Below are 15,347 nucleotides of genomic sequence, written 5' to 3'. Positions count from 1 at the left end.
CGGAGCCATGACTCCCCGTGACTGCTAATGTTGCTCAGTATCTGCTGGATGTGTAAGGTTATCTAACAAGTTCACAATATCTATCTATAAATCTATAAATTGCAGGAACGTCTGTCTGTCTGTCTGTCTGTGTGTGTGTGTGTGTGTGTGTGTGTGTGTGTGTGTGTTATGCGCATATCTGTAGAACCGTTAGTCCAATGGATTTACCGCTCTAGCTGCTGTCCACTCCCCCTCTCACACTGCACATTGACTGAGCACAGCGCAGGACCAGAGATAGAGAGGGTCCACCTTTGACTCTTTTCCTGCTTCCAGCGTTAGCTACATGATTGCTGGATATGCCAAACTTACTTTTCTTCACTTTCCTGGAGCACGAGCGGATAGCTGAAAGTAACATCGCTACTGTTGTGTGGAATAAGGTTGGAAAAAAAAAAGGCGCTACACTTTTCCGTGTCTATTTTTTCGCTAAGAGGAAACTCAACAAAAAGCCATTTGCCAACACTAAATATAAAAAAAAAACAGACACTATATAGTATTAAGTTGCTGTGAGCTGTAGCCTACATTCACCACTTCTAACCAGAGGCAGAATATAACGTAATCTCGTAGATTATTCCTTCACAGTGCTGGGCAATGCGCGAAAATCTCAGAGTTGAACCGGGCAGACACAGCAGTTTTCATCAGACTCACCCTGGGTCGGGTTAATTAAGTCTACTGCTAATTTACAACACTAATAACATTACCGTGGCCAAAATACCCCCACGAATCAAATCCATACTTCACCGTTAACCGTCAAGCCACTAAACCTGTATGGAAATTAACACACACACACACAAACGGTCCGGTTCTGGTGGTTGATGAACTCAGAAGATGTGCTGATTGGCTCTTATAACGGGCCAGGTGGGTAGCGCACTGCCATGAGTCCATGAGGCTAATGTCTGATTACTCCACATTGTCATTATGATATTTTGTGATTACATTCCGAATCTGCAACGTTCTTTGTCAGGTAAATCAGCAAGTTAGTAGTAACGTATACAGGGGAGTTACATATGAAAGGGTTTGGGGTCCTTCTGTAAATAATTTTGGGGTACAATTTGGTTTTGATGAATTCTACAAGCAGCAATACCACAGGCCAAGCACTCGGCCCGTTCCAAACAGGCACATTTTCAACGGACACTGCACTAGTCAACTTAAAAGATGAACATTTTTGTGTTTACAGTACAGCTTGTTTTCACAAGTCAAGTCAAGTCAAGTCAAGTCAGCTTTATTGTCAGATGTGCTATACATGCATGACATACGGCACAAATGAAATTTCAGTCCTCTCAGAACCATGGTGCAAAATGCAATAAACAACCCCTTAGTGGCCAAAAAATCTGATGTTGCAGGTCTAATGTTTAAGTAGTCTCACATTGCTAGACCTATATCCACAGCGCTGCGTCAGCCCTGGACTGTGGTCTGGCTACACTGCTTGTCTATTCTGGGATAGGAGGGGAAATGCTCTGGTGCCCTTTCAAAATAGATAGCAAAGATCACGGAAAGGGAGGGACATTCATAGCGTTTCAGGCTTTATCCCATCAATGTACATCCGTTGAGCAAGACTTATGTTTTAGCAGCTAATTGATGCCAAAGAGGAGTTCAAGACAAGGGGCTACAGTAACAATAATCTGTTGTGAGAATGACATGTTGCTAAAACAGTTTAACCAGGCAAATCAAAGTTGTGAGAAAGAAGAGGGAATGGCACCCAGGTGGCTCACTTCTGGTCACGTTAGATGTGAATGATGAATAACGGCTAAACTGGAACAATAAGCAGCTGAGGGAGGGTGATGGTGACTGACTTCTTCTCTGATTAAAACTACCTCTGTAATTACCACACCAATGGGGACAGGGTCTTCTGCTGAGTTGACAAGTGTTTTGTTTCAGAGTTAACATGCTCCAATTCACCGGTCCCCACGAGGCGCAGCATGCACCTCTCTATTTGCCTTTGGCCTTCTCAGCTACTGGAGTTGTCTGCTTTGTGTCTGAACTGTAGTGGAAGCCTGCTCCTTATCATAACAATCACTCATCCAAAAAGAACCCCCCCTCCCTTCTTCCCCCCTAAAAAATAAATAAATGCTAATTTTAGCTCCCATGTATATACAATGTTTTCAGGCTAGTGTGATTATCATTGATTTGACTAACGACGGTGCTCGACAGCTCAGTGGGATTCAATGGAGCTGCCTTGAATTTTTACCAATGAGGGAGGCAATTATGACTGATTTCATATCAGCCGTGTTCTGCTGTCAGTCTGCAAATTCTTACGACTCTGTCACTGTGGAAAAATCTGTGATGCAAAGCTAAATTAGATTTGCTCATGATGTGTTTGACTGGCACCCATTATGTGCGATGGACAAATGGGAGCTGCATGAATGGGGGTGGGAAACATTGGTTATATCTCAATTCTCCTGCTTTTTCTGAGAGCAGGTCCCCATTCATGGGTGATTAACAGGCAGATCAGGGAGGTGGGCAGTGTTGCTTGGATGGCTTTGACTAATCTAACTGCTGCTGCCTCGCGGCTTGCTTGGAGAACCCAGACAAGCAATAAAGAGAAGCATTCAAACTACTGTATAGAGCTCCACTCTCAAAGCCTAAATCCTGCATGCACACTTTTATGCAGCCACGTGAAACACTACAGCAAGTGACTCGACTGACTGACAACTCCAAAGATTAAAATGATTATTGTATGCTGCTGGAGTAAAACCAAGGTCTACACTCCCATTAATGCCATGCCATATCGGCAGTAAAATGTAACTAACAGCTTCATTCATATTAAGTTTTCTTAGTAGTAAGTTACATTATGGTTTTTGAATTAATTGCGGGTATTTATCTATTTTTTCATTATTATTTCATATGCTTTTATCATTTTAAAAAATTCCCTTTGGTGCATGCTTGAACATTTGAATGACACACCACCAGAGTCTTTTGCTTCAATCTCCAAAAATGTCTACCTACACATATTGTAATCTTTTTTATGTTGTCGTTTCTTTTACACATTTGTCTAGATAGTCTACGTTTGTCTACATCTAAGATCGTGGTTGATCGTTCATGAGCAAAGACAACTAGTTTAACGTTTGGCTGACCAAAAGAAATCCCTTTTAAGTCTGTTTCATTAGAGGTGTGAAACAAATAATTATATCATACTTTGACATGTAGTGAATTAAGTGACAGCTTGACCACTCAATAGACTTGCTTTTCCAACAGCAACAGAAATATTGCTCCACCTAGTGGAGGCAGCCGTCACATTGTTGCATGGCACCATACGGACTTGATTTCTCTCCTACAGTATGAATGACTCCTCACTCATTATTTGCAGGGAGATCCACGTGAACAGTAAAGTGAGGCTAGTAAGGCTCCTGCTCCTTCTCCTCTTATCTAAATTGCCAGCTCTTGTGAATGTGCATGATTGTGCATGACTGTACACGAGCTCCATATGGCAAATCTTTTCAGAGGTTGTACTAGAAAAAAAAAAAAAAAAAAAAAAAAAAAAAAGAGGGGGAAAAAAACCCCAGATGATTTAAACACCAACAGAGAAATGGAAGAAACTTGCAGATAATATTTTAATTAAATCCAAAAAGACGCCGTTTTCTTCTCGCCGTTACCCTGAGAGTTTATTTCAAACATGACTGCGCTGAGCGCGGTGCCCTATTTCCAGGCGGCTCTGTCTACCTGCGCTGAGCCCCTCCCCCTCCCCCTCCTCCTCCTCCTCCTCCTCCTTCTCCTCCTCCTCCTCCTCCCCCCCTGCAGTAGAGGAGGGTCCATGTGCAGAATGACGTCGCGCTGAAGTCCGACCGACTCCTTCGTTTGTTTTTATTACTCTTTTAATCTTGGACCCAGAATCGGTAATCTGTAAATTTGCGGCCATAATGTGAGATCATCTGCCGCTGTCGTCCGACCCGTGGCTGCCGTTCGTCCTGTCAGGAGCCGCGGCTCGCTGTGGAGGATTTACTAGTGATAATACGCAGTAGACTTCTCCAGTGTGTCTAGCTGTCAAACTGAAAACTATGTATTGGAAAGAGCAGGCAGAACACATTTGTTGATATTTATTGACTTTGCTTTTTGCGTGTCTTTTTTAGTCCTCTGGATTATCGCTGCCCAGCAACACGGCCACCTGACAACTCTGAATGTCGTAATTAAGGTAAGGAAGGACGGAGCTCAGGGTTTGACTGTACATTTTTAATTTGGCGGGGGGTCTGAGATGATAATGAAAGCAAACTCCTCACTGTTCTTTCGAATTACTGAATAGGCTACTTGCATCCGCGGTCTATTTGCTGTGGGAGAAAAATCCAATAACTTTACACCGCGGGACCGCTATAGCCCAGTGTCTGCTCCATAATAAAAGTCGCCAAGAAGTTTATGCACTTTATGTACAGACAAAAACAGCCAGAATCATTTTATTAGTAGATTTTATAATTCTGTAAGCACCTGTCAAGGGGTGTTGAGAAATATCGAGTGCTGTCAAATTATTTCCAAAAAAATATCACTTCAATAAATATTATTTTCTTCCTTCTGCACTTAGTCCTTCTTGTCATTCAAAAAGCCGTTATTGAGACAACTTTAATAATAACTTCAACAGCAACCATATAGCAAAAATCGTCTTTTAGTAGCCTATTTATCCTGCGCAAACGCAAAATGGAGATTCAGAGAGTTGCATGTCCTACAGAGGCAGCTGGCAATCACGGCAGGAGCGAGATGGAGGAATTTTCACTCTGACATCTCTTTTTTATTTTATTTTTATCTATGGATCTGCACACTAAATGTGCATTGGATATTTTGCAGGCAATCTGAATAACTTAAACTCATATGTCTTGGCTGCTCCACAGCTGTGAGACCTTCAAAGAGTGAACCGTAGCACTGGAAAAAATAAATCTTTAAAACATCACCCAAAGCAATGCCTTATCCTTGCAACCTCTTATTACAAGTGTGTGAGTATTGCCAGTAGGCTATTTATGTTGCTTTTGCACAAGGCGAAGCCGCTAGAGCCGCTAAAGCAACATTTTAAGTTATGTCGCAGCTATGTTGTGTCTGCAAGAGCAATAACTATTGAGTGACAGCTTTCCGACCAATCCATGGAAGGGCCTGAGAAAGCTGGTGTATTTCTGGCTGAGCTGTCCAATAGAGGCGCAGCAGAGGTGGGAATTTGAACAAAAAGCCCAGACGACGTCACATAGATACATTAACCCTTCAGTTATCAGACTGTACATCCCCTGTAGTGCACTGACAAGGAGCTCTGTGAGAGGAAAAACTGTACAGACTTCCTTTGGACTTTTTCAGATTTGACATATTGTTTACACAGCATAATTTATGTTTTTGTCTCAGTTTTTCTTGAAGTCATATAACATAATAATAATAACATATAACATTATAATAAGTCAAATCTATTACGTGTTCTTTACACAGCCCCCCTTTTTTTTGCCTCATTAGGTTTTTACCCACTGAAGCGGAACCTACTGCTATCCAAAACCAACAAGACTATATTTGCACTCCAGATTTAAAATTCATTAGCATGTTTCTAAATATACTGTATAATCTAGTCTGACATGAAACCTGTAATCTCTGCCTGACAATAAAGAACCTCAATGCGCCTATTATTAAACCAATGCCTTGCAGCTGGAAACAGCGGCATTGTGAACTTTTTTCATTCATTTCTTTTTCTTCGTTTACCAGGTGGATCAATGAGCCAGCAATGGAGACCAAAAGATACCAAAGTTTCTTTGATGGAAGTAATACAGAGAACAGATGGGCGCAGGTCCCCAACACCATGGAGCACTGCTGCAGCACAGAGGATTCAAGTCTGACTAGCAGTGATATCCTGATGGACATAGTCAATGTGAGCTGCCCTGCTGGAAGCCCGGCAACCGACTGCAAAGACAACAATACAAAGAAGCAGGAGCAGCCAATCCTTCGGCTCAGCCAGAACCAGCCATTTGTTCTCCCACATTTCAACAACTCTGTCCATGGTCATAAGCAGGAAATGGACTCTAAGGAGCTTTCCAAGACTGTGGCCGAGTCTATGGGCCTGTATATGAATGCTGCCAGGGAGGCGGACTTTGCCTTTAGCCAGCATGGGGGCAGTACCAGCCCTGGGAAGATGTATCCAGTGTGTGGGCGGGTTCTAGAGGAGACCCAGTGTGGCTCCACAAAGAGCCCCAAGTTAAAGCCATTTGGTTTCCAGCAGCCCAGCACCACTCCCAGAGAATGCACCACTGGGACTCCCGTTAGTTCAGCCTCAATGCTGGCCTCATCTCTGTCCTGCAGCCCCCAGACCTCCAGCTCCATCTCTAGCCCCGGGGGCAGCAACAATATGGTGTCGTCAACCACCAGCCCTCCTACATGTTTTGGACCAGTGTGCTCGTCCGTCAGTAGTCCTGTCAGCCAGACGTCTTGTGCTGCAACTCTGGCCAACATCAAGCGCAGGAATTCAGCCACATGTAGCCCCGTGGGGTCCAGCACGGTGGGCTCACCACCTCTCACCAGCCCGCTCAACGTCATGAGATCCCCCATGTCCAGCCCACAGAGTATGAGTAGTGTGAGATCTCCTCCGTCCTGCAGCACTACCTGTAACATTAGGTCATCTGTCTCGAGCCCTACAGGTGGCAGCTGCACCAGCACTGCCAACAACTGCAACACAGCAAGGCCGTCCATCTCCAGTCCGGCCGCAGGGGGTGCCATGGCTGTCAGCAGCCCACAGAACCCCTCCTCAGGTGGGTTTCCCGTGTCCAGTCCTACTGGTGGACTGGGTTTGGTGCAGAATGACACCAACAGCCCAGAAGCAGCAGGTCTGAGCAGAGACGCAGACTTCAAGAACTTTGAATTCCCTAAAGTAGAGGTGGTAGACGGGGAGGTGTTCAACGTCGGCTTAGACCAGATGGGCATGGTTAAGTTCATAAAGAACGAGCCTGGAACTGACTTCAGAAGCATGTGTTTAGGCAGCTCCAAATGTAATGCGAGTAGCACGCCTTTTATCACACAGATTAAGAGCGAGCCAAACAAAAATGAGGGATGTATGAACCAACAGCCCTATGGTGAGCAGTCACCATCTCTTAGTCACTTTCCTGCATCTGAGACCACCTATTTGTCCTTGAGGAATAACATTGATGAATACAGTCTTTCTGGTATCTTAGGACACCCTGTCGCCTCTATGAATGGGAACTATGAGTCTGATGTGTTCTCCAACAATGTTCTGTCTAAAGGGGTTAAGCAGGAGACCACTGATGGCAGCTATTACCAAGAGAATAACAGCATGCCCACATCGGCTATTGTTGGAGTTAATTCCGGTGGACATTCATTCCATTACCAGATTGGAGCGCAAGGAACAATGTCTTTCACGCGGCATGATGTGAGGGACCAGTCCAACCCTTTGTTGAATCTCATTTCGCCTGTAACAGCGTTAATGGAGTCGTGGAAATCTCGGCCGGGCATGTCACAGGGGTCACTGTCAGCCAGAGGCGAGGGTTACCTGGGACAGAACTGCATCACGGACAGCATGTCGAGGTAAGGAGAATGCAGACGTCTCTTTGCAATCTGAGTGAGCGGCTTTCAGTGTATCTCTGTCAGATCCCTGGCTTGAAAACTGTGTTGTTTTCTGAGTTGTGATCCATATTAACAAAAGTTCAGCTTTACAGAGAGAAGCAGTTTTAATTTTTCCTAAATAATGGATTTTTTTTGTCAGTATACCTGTATAATAGTGTGTCTCTCTATAGGAGGGGCAGTTTCTTGCAGTCAGAACCATACTCACACAAGGGACTTAGGGCGTTTGCTTTGAACAGTGCAAAAATAATAACAGCAGGGCTTGGGAAAGGCAGCGGGATGCTGGCTTGGTGAACAGGAATTAAAGTACGGGGTCCAGGTCATTGTTATAGTAGCATGTGATCAAAACATCATCCCTGCTAGTACTGCCCTGTGTTCTACTGTAACACAGAGGCAAAGTTTACCTCTTATCAAGGGCCCATGTGTGTGTACAACAACAAAATGTATTGGTCTGATATCAGGAGGTCCAGCTAAGACCTTGTGTAATGCAAATATGTGTTTTTATGGGCCCTGAGCCGTTGGCAGCATCATCAATTATGAATGATTGATCACATGCTTTTGTTGCCAAACTGATGAAATAAACAGTTGCTTTTGTGAGGGTGGGGGCATAAACAAAACAAACAGGCCAAAGGGGAAACAAAAACTCTATAATAGCCGCCAATCTGGCAAAGTGAAACTTTGACACAGTTGTTGTGCTTCCAGTGTATTCTGGTGTCCTAGTTGCATGTGAAGCCGAAAGGAAGTCATATCAACAGGATTAATAACAATGAATTACAGAGCCATTATCTAGACCATGAAACACATGGAAACATTGTTAAAAATACAGAAGTGTGTATAATTACCTAACAGTGAGAGGTTCTGGTGTTGTTTTGCAGTAAGTTTGAAAAAAAGGTTTGTGGTCTGATATGATTGGTGTGATATGATTTGGGTATTTTAAAAGCATTTACTTTCTATTGGTGTTCTTATAAACAACAGTGCTATTATCTATTCATTGCATGGGATGTTATAAATTTCCACTTTTTATGAGCTGGTGTAAAGAAGCACTAAACAAAGTCATAAATGACTTCCTGTTTAGTTGCACGGCTTCGATACGAGTCAGACGCTTGCTGTAAAAGAAGTAAAGTATTTAAGCTGCTGTGGGATGTTGGTGTACGTTGCTTTGCTATGCTCCGCTGTGACTTGACCGTGACAATTCCAGATCGACTTTGGGAAGTGATGTTGAACAGAATCTCAAAATGGAGATTTCCTGATTGAATTTGTAGAAACCAACTTTTGCAGATGTCACTGATTGCTCTGCTCCTTTCAGTTGTCTATTTTAGATATTCTTCAGTTGTTGTCGTTCAGATTGCGGGGACAAATTTGGAGGAAGGGACTGGGAAAAGTCAGTTTATCTGTGTTAAATCACTGTATATTCACGTAGGTCATCAGCTTCAAACTGATTTACTGTAGCTTGCGAATGCAATGCAAAACATCGCTGCTGCTGCTGCTGATGATGGTTGTTCAGTTTTTATTTTAAGAGTTTATGCATCTATCATAACTATTATTCAACAAGATATTAGAATAACCCTTACTGTCATCTACTGTGAGATGTGTAGTCAGATTTATCTGTATATCTAATAACAAGATAAACTGATGACCAGATGAATTCCTATGGTTTTCTTAATTCATAGCTCATAAAAAACATTTGTTTGATTGTCCTTGTTATATTTTATATACATGTATAATAAGCATGTCATGTATGTGTGTCTGTATTTATCAACACCGCATCTCACCCACAGATCTGACCTGATTATCTTATAATCAGTATTTTTTTTTTACATTATCTCTGTTTGACGTGTTTATTCAGCTTTATATGTACAGTACACGCTCATCTAGAGAGTAGATACTCTGTCTGTGTGTGTGTGCTATAACAAGGCTTGCAGCTCTGAGGAGACTGATACAGCCCTGTTACCTTGGAGGCGACCCATATGGCAGGAGGCAAAGCGATGTTGACGGAATCACTGCCACCTTGGTCCTAATGAGATCCAGCTTAGCCCTTATGTCAGACAGGATGACAGTAAGAGGTGGGCCACATGGCAGGCAGCCAGCCAGGCAAGGAAGCAGGCAAACACAAACACACATATACATACATACATACATACATACATACATATTACATTAATATACACACACACACACACACACACACACACACACACACATATTACATTAATATACACACACACACACACACACACACACACACACACACACACACACACACACACACAGAAATGTCTTAGGTAGAATGCAACAGAAAACCTTTTCAGAGGTTTCTGCCTACTTTCAGTGTCCAGTTACACCAGTAGTATTGTATTGACTGACAGCTATACTTAGACATAAACAGGCTTATTGTATCCTGCCTGAAATCTAAAAAAAGAAAGAAAAAGCACTGCAGGAAATATGTGGTACCTTCGAGCTTTGGACTGACTGCATGGTGCCCAGGCCCAATATTTCGTTGGCAAAAATGTTACGTAACCATTAAAAAGCACAACTAAAACCCTTTGATCCACTGAAGCCTCGGATGACAGAGTGTAAAATCCCTTGGCTCTTTTTTTCTCACGTTGGTTTTCTCTGTAAATGGTTTTAATTAAAAATGGCTGCTCATCTGAGCAGTCTGAATTACTTTGTGCAAAAACGTTTTAACTCAGATTTACAAGAGAGGAGGGAAGGGGGGAAAATGAATCGCCCTAACCAGAGTTGTTGGATTTATGTGATGTTTGATTTAAACGTAATGCTTAGACAAACTACAGTAGGCAGCCAAAATGGTATGTTGTAAATGATTAGAGGTTTGAAATTATTTCATTACAAAAAAGTCCTGTATTTATTGTCTTAAGAATATTTAAAAAGTGATGCACTATAGTTTAAAGTCCATTATGAAAAAGGATTCTGATTCATATGAAATATGAAAATATGGAAATGATCATTTAATGACCTACATTTGTGTGTTGGATTATGTTTGCTTGCTGCCTAAATCTCCAAATCTCTTTTCACCCTATTTAGGGCATTTTGTGCTGCAGGTTTTCACAGTAATGTTTCACCAAATAGAATCATTCTAAAACTTGTCAGCCTGGCCTCATTATTTCATAATCTGAAAAATTGTAGAGACTCGTAATAGAAGCCAACAATGTATTTTTTCATTTAGATAAGCTCTCATACATTTTTTTTTTTAGCATTTTCTGTAGCCATGGGAAAAGTAACACTTTACTATAGGCTGCCTTTCCTTGTTTTAAGCTTGCAGTCAGTTGCTGTAGATTAACAGAGTGTCCATCATGAAGAAGCACCAGATTCAAGCAGGGAGAATGCTTTGCACTGGACTCTGGCCAACCCTCAATGTTCTGCAGAGGGATGAAAAGGCATACTCCTGAGAGCACACTAATAGGGCTTTAATTGTATGTTCTTCCACTAAATTAATGGATGGAAATGATTTGATTAATTCAGACACTGCTGGATACTAATATCCAATTAAATCCCAACACCAGGCATGCACAGGGCCTCCCAGTGCATTATGGGTTCCTGACTATAAAGCTGGCAGCTACTTGTTTGGGTTGTGAAGAGAAAAGTAACAGGTGAATGTGTTGGGGAATGGCTGTGGGTCTCAGAAGTCTGCGTTAAGATGTTGTCTTATAGTTCATGCAAGTGTATCAATTATGTGCCTTCTGATGTGTTATAAATTGGGTTCAACCAGTTGAGAATCAAGGGCACTATGTGCTCAGTATATAGTTTACCGTACATTCCTCATATTCTTACTGCAGAAGTGTAACTTCATACAGCCTGGTATCACCAAATGGCGTTAACAACGTTCCCAACTGATGAGTTGGGAATGAGAACGGGGTGTTAAAGTGCAACTATTATATAGCATTTTCAGGTTTATACTTGCATTTTGTATTTGTACTAGAACATGTTTGCATGCTTTAATGTTAAAAAAACACTTTTTTAATCCCCCCTCTCAAAAAAGCCCAGTCTTCTCTGACTGGCCAGCGCGCTTCCTGGAATGCCCGGAACCTCCGCTCCATGTTTCACTAGTTGAAGCTGGAGCTATTGCAATGGAGTATATAGCAGGACTTTGTACCGTGACAAATCATCAATAAAGGCTTCTAAACCAAATATTACACAACCGGACATGTCCCAGCAGTAAAGTGACCAGAATTTGGGGAGAAATGACTATCATTGGCCGAGATATAGCAGGACTGTGTACCGTGAAAAATCACCAATAACGGCTTCTAAAACAAATATTACACAACCGGACATGTCCCAGCAGTAAAGTGACCGGAATTTGGGGAAATTTAACAACAATGGCAGCCAAAATGACATTGTTTACTGCTGTTAGCCTAGGATGACCAGACGTCCTGGTTTGACCAGGACAGTCCCGATTTTCAGTTGCGTGTCCCGAGTCCCGACAAAAGCCTGTCCCGGTTGTCAGCCGACGTGGTCTTATTATAGCCCGATCATTAAAGCGCCCATATTATGCTCATTTTCAGGTTCATAATTGTATTTTAAAGGACCACGCCGACTTATTGGGACTTTAGCTTATTCACCGTAACCCCCAGAGTTAGACAAGTCCATACATACCCTTCTCATCTCCGTGCGTGCTGTAACGCTGTCTGACGGTTCCAGCATTAGCTTAGCCCAGCACAGATCCTGCAGGTAAATGGTTCCAACTAGCCTACTGCTCCGAATTGTGACAAACGTGACAAAATAACGCCAACATGTTCCTATTTACATGTTGTTATTTGTATAGTCACAGCGTGTACAAAAAACAACGTAACATGAGACACAGCCATCTTCTAACAGTAAACAAACCGGGAACTATATTCTCAGACAGGCTTGCTGCGAGAATATCACTCCGCCCAAGTACTATATTCTTCCACCTGAGAATATAGTTCCCGGTTTGTTTACAGTTAGAAGACGGCTGTGTCTCATGTTGTGTTGTTTTTTGTACACGCTGTGACTCTATAAATCACAACATGTAAATAGGAACATGTTGGCGTTATTTTGTCACTTATTCGGAGCAGTAGGATTGCTGGAACCATTCACCTGCATGTTCTGTTCTGGCCTGATGCCGCTGGAGCCGTCAGACAGCATTACAGCACGCACGGAGATGAGAAGGGTATGTATCGACTTGTCTAACTCTGGGGGTTACGGTGAATAAGCTAAATTCCCAATAAGTCGGCGTGTTCCTTTAAGGTTGCACCAGAATAGGTTTACATGGTTTAATTTTCAAAAAACACCATATTTTTGTTATACTGCACAGCTCTCTCTCACTGCTGCAGATCCTCTATTCACCTTGTCTCTGTTTTAGCTACAGAGTGAGACCTCTTTTCTTCTTCTTCTTCTGTACTATACTGTATTTGATTGCACTCGCACATGCGCAGTAGCTCATGGACTGAAGAGAGGAACCACATGACCATTCCCACGTTAAAGGCGCTACTTCTCACACGGGCCAATTTTGTTGACACCTGTGAGCAAATTTCACGGTAGGCTTTCAGCCAACAAATTGATTCCTGAGCAAATTCATTCCTCTAACAAATATACGGAATTAATGTTTCCAATAGGGAAGCTCTATCAAATTAAATTACATTTGTGTGTGTGTGTTGTTGGTTAGAATAACACTGGTAACATTTTACGATAAGGGTACACAAATTATCATGAATTCATGCATGAATTAATTGATGCATGTATTAATGCATTCCGTAATATCCCATTAATCATCAGGAATTGACGTGTTCATAGTCATTCGTGACCTCATACGTGAACAACACAACTAAAGCATTATTAAGCATCATGATTATTTTTCTGCAAAAAAATGTGGTCATCACTGCACAAATTCTGATTTGCACACAACTTGTGCATAATGATGTACCCACCTTACCTAATGCTTTATTAATTGATGTGTTCATGCATGAGGTCATGAATGAGAGACAATGAACTCATGCCAATTCCTGATGATTCATAAGATATAAAGTAATGCACAAATCATGAATTAATTCATGCATGAATTCATAATTCATGTACCCTTACCGTAAAGTGTTACCATAACTTTAGTTCAAGCCTGTGGCAGCAGTTCCAAATAATTCGTTTAGTGCCATGCAATGAAAAATACAGTTTTTCACAAGTTCAGTGGGTGCATTTTCCAAAATAATGCATATATTTTTTAATTTTTTTATTTAATATATCAATATGTGTCTCAAAAGGCATTTTATGATTAATCCAGACTGTGTGGTGGTTTCAGAGGACAGAGTGATTAACTGATAGCCCACTGAAGGATGCTGGGAATAGTTATTTTCAATAAAAATATATATAATATAGTATGTAGTACAACACTCATGTGACATTAAGAAGATCTAATTGAGACAATTGATTAAAATCTATGTCAAACATGATATTAGCTACAGATGAAGCCACCTAGAATTTCCCCTCCACGCCTTCTGGCCTGCAGCCTATATACTCCTATACGCGTTTGAACAACGTTAAAATGATCAAAGTGTAAACATTTTCACGTTATACGTGTTTTACCTGGACTGAAATATAACGGAAATGTCTATTGAACTGTTGTCATAGCACTTTGGGACAAGCACATGAATAAATCACTACAGGTCTCTTGATTTTTCAAACTTTGACTTTCAGTCCAGTTCAACAGTGAGTGATGAAAATCAGCTTGTTCTCCCAAGCAAATATTAGCCCTATTTTCACATCGAACATGAGGATAAATACAGTCAGTGCAGTTAAAAAAAGAAAATCAACCTGTGAATCAGTTTAAAGAGAGAGCAGCGTAACACGGTCTGCCATATGGAGAGAAGAAAACTACTTGTATACGGATTGAGCATTGAAACTAAATTTTTATTAAAATAGGATTTGTCATTCCCAAGGACAGCCTTGAAGTACCTGAACCACCCTATGGTATTGAACCATTCCTCTTTTGTAAAAATAGACAAAAAGTTGAACCAAATTATTATGTTTTAAATGTTTTGCCTCTTTTGTGAATTGGCATGAAAATCTATGCATGGCAAAAAAGAAAAAGATGAACGTTTACTGGAAAACAAAATCTAAATTAATAAAAACTCCTGAATGGAGAAAAAAATACATAGAGCCCAGGATCCAGTTCTTTTCTATCTTCTGGTCAGCCAATCAGTCGTTGATGTGGGTTGATTGGAGGCTGTGTAGAGCAGAGACGCAAGGCTGTATTCAAGGTACTGTATGAGTAGTGAAATTCTACTGTCTGCTGTTCTAAAACCATAAGAAGTTATCCTTAACATTGAATTCTTGGTGAAGTTAAAAGCACTGTGAGGCAGTTTACCGTGGCTGCAAGGTGAAGTCTGACTAGTAGAGAGTAGGACTTTAATGGAGTTTTTTAGATGAAGGGTTAAATGGCTGCATGAAGCCAGGAGTTAGTAAAGCGCTCCAGAGATATCTGTGGTTCATCTTGATCTCATTAAAGATATTTCTCCCGCAGAGAAGAAGCTTAATACTATCATGCCATATTCATGCTGTTTCATAGCCTCATATTGGGATGCAGTTTGTTTATTTTTTGCTGGGTTGTGCTGACCAACAAACATTATTTGATGTTATGGACTTCCTCAATTTTGTCAGAATCATTAATAGGACTCATCTGGCAGACTCGTTCAACAACTCGGATAATGAAAGCTTGCAAATTTTGGCTGGAAATCATGCAAATTAGTCTATTTAAGACATTTTGTTTTGTTAATATTTTTGTTATATATAATTAATATAATAAATATACTCTCCTAAGG

The 15,347-nt window shown here is 41.4% G+C and overlaps 1 protein-coding gene across 1 annotated transcript in view; it reads left to right on the top strand.

The window, feature by feature from the left end:
- Positions 1 to 3,786: 3,786 nt before the first annotated feature.
- The window catches only part of nr3c2 (nuclear receptor subfamily 3, group C, member 2), an 80,073-nt gene continuing 68,512 nt past the window's right edge, over positions 3,787 to 15,347 (top strand). The window contains exons 1-3 of the mRNA XM_028564940.1: positions 3,787 to 4,004; positions 4,104 to 4,165; positions 5,695 to 7,521. Coding sequence (XP_028420741.1) covers positions 5,714 to 7,521 — 1,808 coding nt within the window. The 5' untranslated portion in view covers positions 3,787 to 4,004; positions 4,104 to 4,165; positions 5,695 to 5,713. The remainder of the gene's footprint in view (positions 4,005 to 4,103; positions 4,166 to 5,694; positions 7,522 to 15,347) is intronic.

This window comes from Perca flavescens, chromosome 2, assembly GCF_004354835.1.
Source record: "Perca flavescens isolate YP-PL-M2 chromosome 2, PFLA_1.0, whole genome shotgun sequence".
In the NCBI taxonomy this organism is placed as follows: domain Eukaryota; kingdom Metazoa; phylum Chordata; class Actinopteri; order Perciformes; family Percidae; genus Perca; species Perca flavescens.
The sequence above is the reverse complement of the archived record's forward strand: the minus strand, read 5'-3'. Positions and strand labels throughout refer to the sequence as shown.